Raw genomic sequence first — 17061 nt, 5'->3', positions numbered from 1 at the left:
CAGTCTAACTAGTTAGGGGGGTGGGACACTCGGAGGCTTGAATTGTTATACTAGCTCTGCATTTGTATATGCCAATCTCCATACTATGTATATTGTAATGTCTTCTGAAGCAGATGTTTTTCTGATTAATAAAAATAATAAAATATATATATACATATATATATATATCTGTTAAACAACATTTGAAATTAATTTTATAAAATTTGTTGTACATGGTACATCAAAAAACATTCTACAGCACTATTCACTGAACTGTACATTTAAAATCAGTCCCCCCTAAAGCATTTGTTTTATTATGCATTAATAATTATTAAATGTGAGGTTAAAATAAATTAAAATCAATCTAATTCTAGTTTCCTCCATCGTTTTTTATTGGAGGGTGTAGCAGTATTAGTAGTTGGCCATATGATTGATGCTGGACTTAATACTGTTTCTGTTTGGCAGTAGTTAACTTCCACTCATAAATTTGGCTCTACCCTTTTTTTCAAAGGGTGAAAAAATGTAACTGTAAGTGTGCAATTTTTAGTAACTTTGCACCTAGAATAGTCCAAAGTAGTAAATGTACTCAAGAGTGTAAGTGTAAGCTTATATGTGTAACTTATGCACAAGTGTAAGTTACCATTGTGAACAGCCCTGAATGTGTTCAACTGACACGAGCTAAAACCACATGTACTGAGATCATAATGTAATGTGTAACACAAGTACATCCATACCTGTGAAAGGTCTGCAATGGGTCACATCTATTAAAAATTAACAAAAGGAAATCCAATTGGACAGATAAACCCATATTATTCAATTTGAGAAGCTCCTAACACTCAGTGAAAACAAGGGAATTTCATGACTGAGATATTTCTTTTTTAAACGTTAAAATGCAAGTCAGTGTCACAAAAACAACTGTATTAAATAGTTTAGAATACAAATACTATCAACGCATAATCCGTCTCTTTCAATACATTTCTAATATTCAAAGTATTGCACAAAGTATACTAGAAACTGCAACATCACAAGTTATATACTCTCTCCCACTGTGATAACCCGATCAACACATTAATTAATATACAAGTGCAATAAGGAAGGAATGTGTTCTGGAAATTCAGATTTCGGTTTAGTGCAAAATAGGTTATGATTTTGGCTAAGACTTAAAGTCTGTTGGAAAGCTAGCTAAGCTAGCTAACACGATCCTATGTACATATTCCAACTCATATATAGCAGGAGAAAAATATTGATGTTGATGATTTCAAAAGACGGCTCCTTTTTTATGCAGTAAGTCTCCAGGGTCCACGTCTGTGTAATCATTCATTCTTTGTGTAAGTGTTGATGAGTAAATAGTGCAGGGTTCAACATTGTATGATCCAAGATCATGTTTTAGCCGAAGTCTATTCTTGGGCGATACTGTAGTACCATAGGGTTTAGCTAAAAGAAAAAAAAAAAGACAAATGAGAAGATTTCTCAAATCAAACTACATTTACAATACATTTAAAATTATAGTACAATTTATGCTAATGAATATGGGCTGGTTTGTTTCCATCACTATTGCAAAATGTTTAGATGTAAGGATGTTTATAGAGCAAAACACATCGCGGAGCACAACCTTCAATAGCACCTCAGAACTATCAAAAAAGAAGACTTTCTCGGCTCCATCAAGGAGGATAATTCAATCACAATAAGTACAGAATCAAATAGCAAATCAGCATTTGGGACAGTATAGGGGGGCAGAGGTGACAAGAACAGAGAGAAAAGAATACATGAAAGTATATGGTAAAAAAGAATAACTATGAGCCTCTCATATTGAAAGAGTATCCCGTCCACATGGCCTACATTACCACCCCTCACAGCAACCCCATCGAGTCAAAATACGGAAAAGTATTACCGCATATCAGCAATCACTCAGTTTGAGAAAAAAACATTTTTTTTCCCAGAAAAAACTCCATTCACTCCGTTGGAAACCAAATTTCCCTCTGATGTGCTAAGTCCTAGAGCCACCATCCCCTCCTTCATAGCTAGAAGCCCTCTTTTCGTGCCTCAAGTGTTGGCTCACAGGCCAGGGAAAAACAAAAGATGGTTCTCACCCACAATCACCTCCTCTATATGAATTACCGTACACAAAATCCTCAAATGCCTCTGACCCCAATTAGGTCAGTAGAAAACCACCATCACCTTTCCACCCAAGGTCTCCACTATTTCCTTTTTTGATTTTTGATTTTTTTTACTATATCGACATCTGCAGCCAAAGGCGGGTCATACTCCACAAGTTATTGAGGAATTCAGTCCTCGAACCAAGTTTCAAAACATACCCTACTACACAAGACGGGAACATAGTCAAAACGTTCACTACAGATTGAATTAAATTCACACTCATTTCTAATGCTCATTTGTTTCATTTCATTAAAACCTTGCTTCACAACTCACACCATTCCATATAGTTCCTCCAGCTTGTGATGAACTGCTTTTTTCCACCATTTCAATACTCGTAGTTTTGATTTTAGGCCTTTTTATTGTGTACTGATGAAGAGTGGCAAAGCTTTCTCTCCATTTGTAAGGCCCACTTCTTCAGAAGAATACATCAAAGTAATTTAAAGCTTTCTTGTGGGTAGCTCCTTAGGGAGCAAAAAGCCAGTAGATCAAGGGAGGCAGTGAATGAGGCCAGCGATGGTCATCTTACCATAGCATGGATATAGCAGACACTGCAAGACTCAGTCTATGAGCACCAGCCACCCTAGGGGTGCAAAAACATAAGGTATAAAAGGGTTGTGTAATGAATTCTAAGATTAAGCATCCAGCTTGGGCTTTAATCAGCTCTGCCATGCATAATGTTTAAGTACTGCTAAGAAATCGTTTTTCATAGTGATACTCAATTTACGTTTTAGGGTATATCAATGGAGGATCCATTTGTTTAGTTTTAGTAGTACAGGTGTCCTAATCTGGTTATCTATTTATTGGATCAATTCAATTTCGTAAAACTGAACTTATGAAAAGTTGTTTTTATCTTCTATGTTGTAGATGGCACAATTCAGTTGCACAGTGTGGGATAAAGTCCTAATACGATTCTAAATGTAGTACATTCTTTTAGTTCTTTTAAGTGCCTATGTCGACTACACTGAAAAATAAATTAGAAATATAAACAGATCAAAACACTGCTCTGAATGCTTCAATGAAAGATGAATGCTGGTAAATTTGGTGCTAATGAAATATTTGCTTCCTTTCTCAAAAGCTGTACTTTTCTACTTTCATCAACCATACAACTATGTGAAATATATGATTCACAGAAATCACCTGTGGGCATAGATCTATAAATATGTGAAATATATGATGGATAGCAATCACCTGCAGACCATTTTACGATCTGGGAGTTATGAATTTCTTTTCGGATCTTGCCTGATGGCCTTAGGTATGACAGCCATGAAGGCTGAGCAAAGGAATGGGTGACCTCCATTTTAAATAGTTCACAAACTCACTAGCCAAGCTGGGATCAGACTCCAAACTTTCAAGTATAACATTATGTAAGAGAAAAGTTATCTAGAATGTTTTCCCAATCAGTCAAGAACTAAATATTTTGAAAATCAGTGTCCAGCATAATTACTGATGAAGAAAGAAGATCTAAAAGTTGTTTAATGGTGATGATGTCTCAAACTTGCAAAAGGACCACATGTGACAGTATATTTCCATGAAATTCACAAAATGTAAGGAAAATGATTAATTTCAGTAGAACTACATTTTGCTATAGTACTCATTTCCAAAGAACACCATAGGTAAGCAATACGCAGTGATGTTATCAGCATGATCATTTATTTTCCATCACAGCCTACTCATCACACCATCAACTCTCTCTTATGCACCGGTCTTCTCTTTTGTTTCCCTCCCAAACCAGAGGCTAATTAGTATCTACCGCTTGCAACACTGGCATGAGTTGGGCTTAAAAACCTTTGGGGAATTGTTTCAGGATGCTGTCCCTATACCCAGGGCTTTAAGTGGGCCGGGTCTCACCGGGTCTGAGCACCGGCAGTTTTTAAAGGGGGCCTCGAAACGGGTCTCTATCGGGCTCTGTTTTGTGCCATGGCACAGGTAGTCCGTTTTTTCCGGACTGCAGTGACAGCAGGTACATCGATGCGCGTGAGCACACACTGCTCACTTCCCACTAGTGGAGAAGTTACGGCATGACGTCATGCCAGGTGAGCGTTGTAGAGGAAGGGAAATCCTTTAAAGAGAGTCATTTTCTCTCTGGATTTCCCTACTTTTTTTAAAACTTAGGAGCAGCAACATGGTCGTGGTGTCACCAGGGCTTTAAATGGAAGCGTTTTCAATATTATATACAAGGCATAGTTGCTGCTTATTCATCTTATGCAACTAACAACCATTGACAAAGCCAATAGTCCTGACTTGTTGTAGGTATGATGTTACTTGTATCATATATCTAGATTCAATGACAGAAACATCACAAGTGTTTTTAAGCCACGCCCTTAATTACATTGGCCACTCTTCTTTGAGAGATCCTCCAGTTTTTTCATCCCACTTAAAGCCCTGCCTATACCTTTCACTGAGCTGGTATATCGACACAACAAACAAAGAAGCAGTCCCTAACGTATCACACACTGACCCCACATCCTGAGTACCACCTGAATCACTGATGTTACAGAGCTAAAACCCATGTTGTAATAGAATACCTCCAGGTCACGGGAAACAGGCAGATGCTAATCAGCTGATTCCCTAAAGCTATCAGAGAACACACTCAGGTCTTTCTTGCTAGCTTTCACAGTAAATGGGAGGAGGAGCTTGGACATGCCTTTCCCGACTAAAAGCGGGACATAGTGCTAGCTTATCCAGCTACAATCTCTTGGAATGCAAGGTTTATATTCATCCATTTTTTTACGCTACACAAGGCGTATTTATCTCCAGCCAAAATTAATGAATTATTTCCTATGTATTATTTCCTTTGGCGAATGCTTTCTGCCTCCATTGCTTTCTTCCTGATGCAAATCTGTGTCACAGGTGGTGGTCATGCCCCTTGTTACCCACTACCGGACAGTACTGATTACAAAGCTTGAGCAAGCAACAGAGATGACTGTCCTCTCTTGCTGGGAGGGATTTAACTTGGAATTGTACTTGCATGGGGGGGGGGGAGGCCAAACCGGTAGCTCAATTTTTTGACCTAGCACTACTCTTGGCTACAGCATGCAGTGACACATTGCTGAAAGGCTCCTACGGTTGCAGCATGCCAAAATCGTTAATTGCCTGGGCCACAGTGGAGAGTACTACCTTGAGACCAGAGGAGGTCAGAGGCCTCTGGAAGCACCCAATTCCTACTCACTGTTACAACCTAGTGTTCCGCTTCCTGGCAGTGATCAAGGATGGCCTCCTGCCCCAGGTGGGATATCATCTTTCATGCATTTGAAATTACCCGCCTGCCAGTGCAGTCAGACATTTGCCATCCGACCTCCAGCAGTGCACCAATTTACATCCTCCCCTACTACGGACGGGTATTATATCTCTCTCTCGTTGACTAGCATACGCCATGTGCCTCTTCATAATCTCGCTCATAACTTCATAAGTGTTAGTGCGAGCATGCCTTGATATGCAGCACTCACTTCCTAACTACAACCAATGTTGTAACACTGCTTTAGTCCCTACACGACTTACTGATTGTAATCACCTGTAAAGCCTGCAGTTAATGTTTAATAGCTGTTTCTGTGTTACTCATTTCTCTAACATCTGTATTCCAAGGAGGCACTGACAATATTAAAGGATGTAACTGTTGCAGGATCTAATTGTTATACATCTCTTCCATTTCCTGTATAACCTACGTTCGCCATGGTTATATTGTCATTTATGGCAGCAAAAGCACCATGTTCTAAAGCTTGTACCTGTATTTCAAAATACAATAAAGGCATGTTTAAAAAACAGCATGATAATTTCTTTTAACTCTATGTAAGGAAGAATGTGGTGGCAACTCCTGTATCCCAGGAAATTATATCAAACTCTCAGGAACATAGTGCCCATATATCAACAAAATATTAATCAGCATGCAGGGTAAGCCACAAAACAAACAATAAAATGCATCAAAGGCCAAATATATAACCATAGTGGACAGACATAGCCATCACAAACCAAGCTACAGGTAAGAATTTATAAGTAGCGCTTCCAGACACTAATGATGATGTGTCTTGGATTTATTGGAGAGATGATAGGAAAACAGCTTCTGTTACCTGTTGATTCAATTTCTTGCATCAGTATTATTTCAATTGCTCTATATTCTTTTGGTGGTAAATACAGGGTAGTAATTGTAGTTGCAGCAGTTTCAATTGTTGAAGATGGTATTTGCACCACTTCAGGTCTATACTTTAAGATGGGTGCAAAGCTGGACAAGCAGCAGGCTCATTAGTTCCCAAAATGGAACCAATGATTCAAACCTGGCTGATCTCTTCTTGGGATAACTCCAGAATAGGGATGGTCTAATCTGCAGACAATTAGGAATCGGTGGTGGACTGCTTATCAGAATTGGTCACATAATGCTTTTTAATGCAGTACTTTATCACCTTTCTGGTCTACTTCACTCTAGCTAGAGAAGGCAGGATTACGGAGTGTATGTGATCTATTCCAAGAACTGACACTAGCACAAGACAGGCCAAGACTTGATCCTTGGCAATCCATTCCTGGACTACGTCTTCCACTTTTGAGAGCGATTCATCGATAGCAGCTCTCTTTAGGGATGGAAAAGATTTCTTGTTTTATCTCACCTGGATGCCCTGTCACAAATGTCATTGTGAGATTTGGTAAAATAATTCGAAGTTTGACTGCCACCTTTCCAGGGAGATCAGGAATAGGATCATACATAGGCATGGCAAAGAACATTTCTTATGGTGTGCGCCCATTTAGTACTCCTCCTGGCAAGTTATTAAGCACTTGATGAGCAGTGTACAGGTTATGGTACCAAAACAATACTGAATCCCACACCCTAGCTTTTAAGGCTTCCTTAAACGTGCCATTGATTAGTTGAATTCCAAGCAGAAGGAATGCAAATTTGACAGTCATACTCCCAGAGCACACAGCATCAATAAATGCCTTAGCAGTGGAAGCAGGACCACTGATAAATATGAAGTGGTCCCACTACTACTCGCCACAGTACATCTTTTATGATTGCTCGAGCAGAGGCAGTCTCTTGTGGCTACAACAACAGAAATCTAGAACAGGAATCAACAGCTACCAATGTACATTCAAATTGGTTAAATGCTGGCAGTGGGCCAACATTGTTGAGGTGAAGGGCACCGAAGAGTCTACTGGACATTCTAAGGGCAGTGGGAGCAGGCCTTAAAGCAGTATAATGCTTACTTTCTCAGCAAAGGTTAATTACTTTGCTGCACATCTTTATTAGCAGTCTATGGTAAATAAGGCTACCAGTATTGTATATGCCTATCCCTAATTTTTGGTATTAAATACCACACAAACACTGTCTTTGGTGAGCATATATGTTAGTTTGCAAGGAATCCAGCAGAGGACTTTCCCTCTTTCAATATTGCCTGTCTGCATCATTTGAGACCAAGACACAACAGCAAACTTGCAGGTCTGTACCTGTTTTCTGCAGCTAAATCAGCTGCACAGCTCCATTTAGTGCAAATTTTACTTTTGTACTACGTGGGCTGATCGTTGTATGTCCTGTAGTGCAGCAACATTTCCTTCCTCAAACTTAGCTTTGATCAAATTCTCATTTGAATCTTTGACTCCGTTCAAGCATCAGTATGGTATATCCACACTGTATCCTTAAACAGAGAATGCCGAATCTGAAACGATAAGTGGGGGAACCAACAAATCAGCCTTTTGAATAGCAAACTGGAGAGCACTAATTTCTGGTGTCTGTGGTATTTATGCAGTGGAATCACCTAAAGCTTCAGTGTCCTGCATAGCACTTTGAAGTCGCCAACTTAAAAAACTCTGTTCACAGCAGCACAAGGCGCATTAACTTCTGTGTTTTAAATCTAGGATCATAGTCAAACTTTATATGATTTGAATTTTGCATCAGGGCCCACTGAATCCACTGCAATTGTAATGCATATGCATTATGCATGCTTGCTTTAGTAGCTGTCTCAAGTGTAGGTATAGGTATAGGGGAGAGTGTAGGTATAGAAAAAATACTACAAAAATCTCCTTTCCCAGTGCCAGAGCACGCTCTTTCAAATTAGCAGCTGCACAACAGTGAGAATCTTCTCAGTGAGAGTGAACCATCCCTCTGCAGTTGAGAATGGTTGAGATTTATAAGCTATGGGAACAGTATGTCCTTCATTGTGAACTTCATATGTGTAGCTTGAAGGGTTAGGATCATCCCTAATTACTAGGTCTGTCCTGTTATCCTGTGTATCAAAATATTTTGTCTTTAACATGTGGTTATGTCTTGTCTTGTATGCGGTCTAGTTAGTGTCTGCTGTTTGCGTCCCTATAGTCTGTGAGGTAATGTAGAACCTTGGTGTGCAGTAGATGGAAGCGCTCAGGCTTAGCTGCTGTTAACAGGCTCCTTGTGGGGTACTATTACATGTAACTTACTTAAATACATCTTCCTAAAAGTATATCTACCTGTGGACTTCTTTACTTCATAACACGTCTGCCTGTAGTTCACGTAAAATAGCTGTGTGCTTTCCTATCCAGAGTCTTCTCAGTGCAGTTGGACATCATTAAAGTATACAAGGGCTTCATTTGCTTAGAATAATTGTGGGAAGTAAACGCTTTCGAAGTTCAAAAACTCCATTAGGGATTGCAACTTTATCAATGCATTTGGAGGTTGTAATGTGTCACACTTCTGTAGAAGTCAGAAGCCACTTTTTACCACACTGGATATTTCATATACAAGAAAAATCACATAAATATAAGCAATTTTAGATTTAAACACATTTATTTTATATCCATGTCAAACTAGGATACACACTATTTGGTTCACCATATTTAGGTCCTCTTTTAAATCATTATCTGTGATGTATAGGTCATTAATGTACGACAACAGTTCAGGATCTTCTACGCTCTCCAAAGCTTTGCTGCAAAAAGCCCAGAGTTATTTTATACCTCTGAGGCAATCAGATATAAACATAATAGGTCACTCTTTACACCAACAGAATGCAGAACCTTTTCTGCTGGATTAGAGGGGGTTGGGAAAAAAGTTGGCAAAGAAATCGTCTGACATGAAAATTTGATATTACTTTTGAAAGGAAAGAGGGGTGATTACTTATTACAACCCTGTTTTTACAAAATAGAGTATACGGCTCTTTTGCGCATAATGCTTGGATTTCGCTAACCCTGTGAACATAAGTAATTGCTACTAAAAATGGCGACTTCCATGATAAATGTTGTATAGTAGCTTTGTGAATGGCTTCAAACAGGGGTCCCATTAATCTGAAAAGAACTAAGTTAATCTCCCAGAGAGGAGAAGGAGATCTAATAGGAGAAAAAAAATGTTTAATCCCTTCTAAGAAATCCTTTGTGAAGGAGACATCCAATGTGCCGTCACCGTTCCAAGATAAACTTTTATGGAAGAAAATGAGAGGCCAGATTTTGCCAAATGAAGAAGGTATGAAATAACTCCCTCCTTTTGACAGGAACCCTGGTTATGGTTATTCTGAATGCATCTTAGGCAAAAAAACATACATTGGAAAGAATATGATGCTCAAGTGGCTGGTCGCTTTGCCTCTTTTAAAATGTTCATGCAATGTTGTGGAAGATTTAAATGCCCATATTGTAGGAATTCAGGAGGCTAGGTGTTAGGTGCAACAATGGTAGTTTGGGTATAGGATCTGATCACCAAATTTACAAAGAAGATCCGGTCTGCACTGTAATTTCCAGTGTGTGGTCTCTCTGACGGGTAAAGAAGATCTGTGAACCATCATTGCTGAGGCCATTCCACAGCTATTAGGATCATTCTTGTATTGGAATGCTGAAGTTTGATTAGCACCATTGGAATCATAGAAATGGGAGGAAAAGTGCAGAGAATTTTCCCTGACCAGTTTATGAAAACTGTATTCTCCACAGATCCTGACTGAGAATTTCTTGAGGTGAAGATTGGGCATTTTTTGTTGCGTGGGTCGTCAAAAAAGCCATAGTCTGGATAGCCCGATTCTTTGAATATGTTGTGCAGAATCTTGTCATTTAGAATCCAATCGTAAGTGTCTTGAATTATTGGACTTAGTGCACCTGCTTGTATGTTGTGCACTCCTGGAAGATGTATTGCTGTAACTGTTAAATTCTTTGCTAGAAGCCATTTCCAGGTGGTCTAAGCTTCCAGGGACAACTGCTTCAAATATGTTTCTCCCCCGTTTGTTAAGATAATACATTGTTGTGGTATTGTCTGTCATAACAAGGATTGAGGTTAACTTGAATGAAGGGAGAAATGATTTCAGAGTAAAATGGACCGCTAAATTCCAACAGGAAAACCTGATAAGATTCTTTCTTCGACCACATCCCCTGAATTATGGCGGTCCATATGAGCACCCCATCCCAGGAGAGAAGAATCTTTTACTATATTATAAATAGAAATGACTTTGTGGGAAGGAACTGGATGCCTTGTCCCACCAAGGGAATGACTGAATCGCTTGCTGGGCAAGCGTTATTCTGGTCTCCCAAATCCCTGATTTTGGGCTTCACTGATCCTCTAGGCATTACTGCAATGATCGCATGAGGAGTCTGACATTCAGTGTTAGTAAGATGCATGTTGCCATTGATCCTAGCAACGAAGAAACTTGTTATACTGTTGCATGGGGAGATGTTTTCAGCAGTTGACACTTCTGTTGAAAAGATGAGTCTCTCCTCTGAAGGAACCACTTTTGAGACTGTGGTGTCTAATATCACTCCCAATAGTAAATCATTTGAACTAGAACAAATGTGGATTTCCGAAAACTGATTTTCAGACCTAGTAAGGTGTGCACTGCTGTTTGAAAGTCCTCCTTTGTTGTGACCGTAGATAACAAATTTATCAACCAGTAATCCAGAAATGGGTATATGAAAATTGTCCTTTTGCGGAGATAAGCCACAACTACATCCATACACTTTGCAAAGGTACGAGGAGCAGACCTTAGGCTGAAGGGAAGAATCTTGAATTGGTAGTGATGACTTCCTACCATGAATCTTAGGAACTTCCTGTGTTTTTTTATTATTGGAATGGGAAAAAAGGCATCCTTCAAGTTTATTGCATGCATTCAATCTCCTTGAAGAAACTGAGGATATAGTTAGTGTAACGCTAACATCCTGAATCTTTCTTTGATTGTCTATTTATTCATAAATTTTAGGTTTAGAATGGATCTGAACTCTAATTTTGGACCTTTTTCGGATCCAGGAAATAGAGGGAATAAATCCCCTTTACTTTTTGAAAAGGAGGCGCTTTCTCCACTGCATTTTCCTGTAATAAGGAGTTTACCTCTACCTAAAGCAAGTTTCGATGTAGATAACCTTTTTTCGGTAGTATAGGAGGCGGAGTAGATTTGAATTGGAGAGAATAACCATTCTGAACAATATTCAAGACCCACTTGTCATTTTGTTATACTGCGCCACTCTTGGATAGGCATTGAAATACTCCCCCTTCCCCACCAGAGTGACTAACGGAGAAGAGGGTAAAAAATCATCATTCATTCTGCTGAGGTTTTCTTGTAGAGGCCAATGTTTGATGTCCTCCTTTGCCCCTAGAGGACTGACTGTCTGTGCTGGCAAGGCTGTCTTTGCTGCTTATGTTGTTGCTGCGGCTGATGAGGCAGCCACTGATGAGCTTTAACCCTCTGAGGGAAGTACCTCCGTTTGTAAGGCTTATAGTGTCTTCTATACTCTTTTTCTAAACTTACAGCCTTTAGATTGTCCAATTCGGATTTCATACTGGCCATCTCATCATCCTCATGAGATCCAAAGAGACAATTGACTAAAAAAAGAAAGGTTTAAAATCCTTTGTTGTGCTTCAGGTTTTAACCCCTTCAGTCTCAACCAGGAACTGAATCTGAGACATTCCATGACAGTAGGCATTTGCTGACAGGTCAAAAGAATCAGCTGCTGCATGTATCACTTGGCTCGAAACCATCATGTCCTCTTGTAAGATTTGTGGAGAATCTTCTTTGTCCTCCTTCGGACGTTTTTCAGTGAATCTCTGAAGAGAGTCCCAAAGGGCTCTGTCATAACAACCCAGCAAAGCAGTTGCACTCGCTGTTTTCCTATTAGTGGTCGCTGTACCACATATTTGTCTGCCAGCTAGGAGACGATTTGTTTACTTTCTTCTATATGTTCTTGTGTTCCTTGAAGTTATACAAGTAACAATTATACTACTAAAGGAAGATCAATTCTCTTAGATGCCCTGTCAACAAAGGAATGAAACCTGACCATATTATCTAATAAAGAATCTGCTGGAGGGAGTTGGTGGATTTGGGACTGCCAAATATAGTCACCCTATGTATCTCCTCTAGGCAGATCAGATGGGCAAATTTCCCCTTCTCCTACTTCTGTGTATTGGTCGTCATTATCTGAGATGTCCACCTGGATGGGTGGTTGTGAAGCATCCAAGAACTGCTGTACTGGTTGCAGATCTTATGGCTGGGGAGTATTTCCCTCCTGGTGTGCTTGAGGTGCAGATGGTATATAAGTAGATGCTTGTTGTGGACAGATAATTCTTTTTGCTGAGGGCTGTTCAGAAAATGCTTATAGTAGTCCATCATACATCTGCGATCAAAAACTAGGCAGTATCAAAGGGTCTGACTGATCCTCACTTTACATTTTTAGACATTGTGACAGAGAATGAGGTGGTATCGTGCTTGGAGATGTGTGTTCCAGGCACAAAGGAATAGTGGGCTGTATCTTTGGTAATATCTAGGTCATCAACAGATATTCCATCAACTAAGACATTGTTGTCGACAGGATCATCGACGAATACTTTTTTTTTTTTTTTTATAATTTTTATTGCGATCAGGACAAGAAATCAGAACAACAAGATATTTAAAAGGAAAAACAAGACATAGTATTTGATTTGATTTGAATTGTTATTTGTAAAGCGCGCGAATGCCGTGGCGTCTTGGCGCTAGAATTGTGAAATCTGGGTAAATGCCATGTGAAGTGTGTCTTAGTTTTGTCCAAAAAGCCATGTTTTTAGATCCTTCCTAAATCGCATCCGGTTTGGTTGACAGCGCAGAAGGTTTGGCATCTGGTTCCATAGTTTTGCTGCACAGAAGGATAGAGTACCTCCTCCCCATCTAGCCTTCCGTGTTTTTGGAACACTGACAAATCCTTCCGAGGACGATCTAAGCAGTCTCGCGGGGAGATATCTTGTGAAGAGTTTCCTAAAATCCCTGGATATACCACCATAGAGGGCTTTATGTACCAAGCATAGAGCCTTGAAATTGGCCCTTTGACGGACTGGAAGCCAGTGAAGGGTTTTGACAGCCTCTGAGGTAGGATGACCCTTAGGAATATTCATAAGCAGTCTAGCTGCCATATTCTGCAGTGATTGAAGCTTCCTTTCCTGTGCTTTATCGATCCCTACAAAAAGAGCGTTGCAATAATCTAATTTTGATAAAAATAGTGCGACTACTATTGTTTTTTGGAGTTCAATTGCTAGAAATGGGAATATTTTCCTCAGAGTTTTTAAGAGGAAAAAGCAGGAGGACGTTAGTTGATTAATATGGGCGGATAGTTTTAATTGATTGTCTAGTGTTATCCCTAGACTTTTGGCCTTAGCCACGGGGGTGGGACATGCCCCCGCCTCCTTGGGCCACCAGCTAGTACTCCAGACCGATGGCCCTTTGCCGAATTCAAGGACCTCGGTTTTTTCAGTATTTATTTTTAAGAAATTTACGCTCATCCACTCCATAATGTTCATCAAGCATGCATGAAAGCCGCTGGCTGTCATTTCAGATGGTTCAGTGACTGAGACAATGAGCTGTGAATCATCAGCATACATGATTATGGAAAGTCCATGTTTCTTGACCAGGTTGGCTAACGGGGCAACATATATATTAAAAAGAGTTGGAGACAGAGCAGACCCCTGTTTTACCCCACATGGGAGGAGAAACGCTCCTGATTGCATATTCTCCCAGTGTATGTTCTGCTGTCTAGCCTCTAAAAAGGAGGCAAGTAAATTTAATGCAATGTCCTCTACCCCAATTTGTTTCAACCGTTGCACCAGTACCAGATGGTTCACGGTGTCAAACGCCGCCGAGAGGTCTAGCAGAACCAAAATTGCTCTGCTGCCTCCATCTACTGTCTTCCGGATCTCTTCGGTTGCCAGCACCAATGCTGTCTCTGTTGAGTGACAAGGCCTAAATCCATGCTGAGTACAATCCAGTAGAGAGTTGTCTTCTAAGTACTGGATTAGCTCCTTATTTATGGCCTTTTCCAGGATCTTTGCTGGTAGTGGCAATCGGGAGATTGGTCGATAGTTTTTTGGTTCAAGTGGATCTGCAGTCGGTTTTTTTAAGATCGGTCTTATACAGGCTTTTTTCCAAACCTCAGGATACTTTCCTGTTGTTATCACTTGATTCAGGAGGGGAGTAAGATATTTGCTAATAGCCTTAGCGGCCAGATGGAAAACTGCTGGGGGGCAGGGATCGTTTGGAGAGCCAGATTTAAGGGATGTTAGGAGATCGTTAACTTCCTTATTGTTGAGATTGAAATAACAAGTATGTCGAGAAGGGCGGAGAGGTATACATCGGAATTAGAAATCGTGAAAAGAAAAAGAAAGTATATTACCTATAAGAGAGCGGGCATAAATGACAATGGTAAAAAAAAAAAAAAAAAAGAGGAGGAACACACATTCCTTCCGACATCACCCTGGTCGGCCTTCTTTTGAGAAATTGTGTATTCACCACTCTTAGCCCTCGAACCATCTGAGAGGGCTTCATATAGTTGAGGAGCCCCAGATATTCTGTCTATCTTTTGAAGAGATTTAACACCTCTAATCTTAGCAAGAGAAGATTCCATAATATAAATTTCTTTAACAAGAAGCCACCACTCCATCACATGTGGTGGGTTTCTTGAAATCCATGTCCTAGCAATAGTCAGTCTGGCACATCCGATCAGTATGTTAATGAGATCGGCTTTCGGGGCTTCTAATGAGCTATTTATCAACGGAGTGCCTAAAAGTACATTAGTTAAACTAAGTGTGATTGGTTGTGACAGAATCTGAGCCATACCCTGACTGATTTTATGCCAAAATTCCGTAAGTCGAGGACACGTGAACATCATATGTTCAAGATTAGCGGCTAGAAGGTCACATTTGGGACACCTTGTCCGTTCGCTATTCAAGCTATTGCTGGACCATTTTGAATTTTTTTCTGGGGTGTAATATAGCTGGCATGTCGTTTTATATTGTTGAAGTCTCAAACTAGAAGACTGGACCGAGCGGTTTTTACTGCAAAACGAAGAAGAGATCTGATTAGGAGTAATATTCAAACCTAACCGAGAGCTCCATTTTTCCGCCATTTTCCCACAGTCGTCTAATTTGAGCGAAGTTAGGACTCTATAGCCGAGACTGATAAGTGATTTAGCCTTGTTGGAATAGAAACAATTCCAGAGATCTGAATCTGAAATATTTAGTAACTTCATTTTGCGTATTAGATAATCATTTATTTGGATGTATTTAAACTGTGAAGTTATAGGTAATTTATAAAGTGTTCTTAGTGTCTCGAAGGCCAAGAGGCCGTCATTGCCATATAGATCCCCAAGTGTTTCTATTGCAGCGGTTTTCCACATAGAGAATATCCCATTGTGGAATATCCCTGGAAGGCCAGGGTTAGCCCATAAAGATAATTGAGGGTGGAAGAAAGACGTGTTACACTTGGCTAAAATAAGTTGCCAAATTTTAACACTGTCTCTGATGGTCTTAAATTTTACACGTTTGAAATAGTTTGGGTCGTTAGCTTTGGCTAAAACATATTAGATTCCTCTCCCAGAGCAAATTGGTAGCAATAAAACAGTTGCTTGTCACGAATGAACAAGCAACGAAGACGGCTGAGAAAAGCTGAGAAGAAATATGATCTAAAGTCAGGAAAGTTCAAACCGCCTTGATTGAGAGGTAGTTTAAGCAGAGTGATTGATCTGCGAACCTTTTTATATCCCCAGATAAAGCTACTAAAAATCCCATCTAGCCGTTTGAAATACGTATTGTTAACGAGGAATGGTATGGACCTGAATAAGTATAGAAATTTAGGTAGTATGCTCATTTTAATTAAATTGATCCGACCGATAATGCTAAGAGGAACCTTATGCCACTTTTTTAAAGTTGTAACAGTTTCTTTGATAAGAGCCTCATAATTAAGTTTAATTATCTCGTTGATATCAGAAGAAATTTTAATTCCAAGATAAGTGGCAGTTCTACAAGTACCTGCGATCGGAGCCAATGGCCATAACCTAAAAGATGCCTGGCGAACACTACACCCCTCTATTGCTGGCTTTACATATTATTCAGCATCTCACCAACTCTGCTCAAGAATCGATATGGCCTGGGCTTCAGATAACATTATAGGGAATAGCTCTATGGAGCTATGTCCGAGAGTGGCCTCGGATCACAATCCAATTATATTATCATTCACTTTGCAACAGATCTGCCAGAAACCCAGGACATTTACATTTCCCCGACATTTATTGTCTAATAACGACTATATTTCACAATTAAAAGCACACTTAGTGGAGTTTATCACAATAAATATAAATTCAGCTATACCCAGCATAGTCTGGGATACTGTCAAAGCCCGTATACGGGGGTTTACACAACAGTTCGTTCTCAATCAAAATGCATTATACAAATCTGGTTGGGTCGCGATGTGTAATACCGTAATTATGTTAGAAAAACAGCTTTCACAGGCATTAATACAGGGTGTACCAAATGTAGCTGACATATGTCAAAAGTTAGCTAACTCTAAGCTTAGCATTAAAACTAGGCTTATGGAGAAAAATATGAATAGTCTACATAAATATCATCTATCTCAATATGAAAGCGGGGATAAGATTGGTAAAATTCTAGCTTACAAAATTGCTGACGACAAATCTAGAACATCTATAAAAGAAATTAAAGGTCCCAATAACACGGCATATACTCAACCAGAGCAGATTCTTGAGCAATTCGTG

The 17061-nt window shown here is 39.7% G+C and overlaps 1 protein-coding gene across 1 annotated transcript in view; it reads right to left on the bottom strand.

Moving 5' to 3' along the window:
* Nucleotides 1-769: 769 nt before the first annotated feature.
* PCGF5 (polycomb group ring finger 5) overlaps nt 770-17061 on the bottom strand; it is a 120918-nt gene continuing 104626 nt past the window's right edge. The window contains exon 12 of the mRNA XM_085621448.1: nt 770-1413. Within this exon, the coding sequence (XP_085477574.1) occupies nt 1366-1413 (48 nt within the window). The 3' untranslated portion in view covers nt 770-1365. The remainder of the gene's footprint in view (nt 1414-17061) is intronic.

Source organism: Triturus cristatus, chromosome 1_2, assembly GCF_964204655.1.
Source record: "Triturus cristatus chromosome 1_2, aTriCri1.1, whole genome shotgun sequence".
Classification (NCBI taxonomy): Eukaryota; Metazoa; Chordata; class Amphibia; order Caudata; family Salamandridae; genus Triturus; species Triturus cristatus.
Note: the sequence above shows the minus strand (reverse complement) of the source record. Positions and strands in the feature narration are given on the sequence as shown.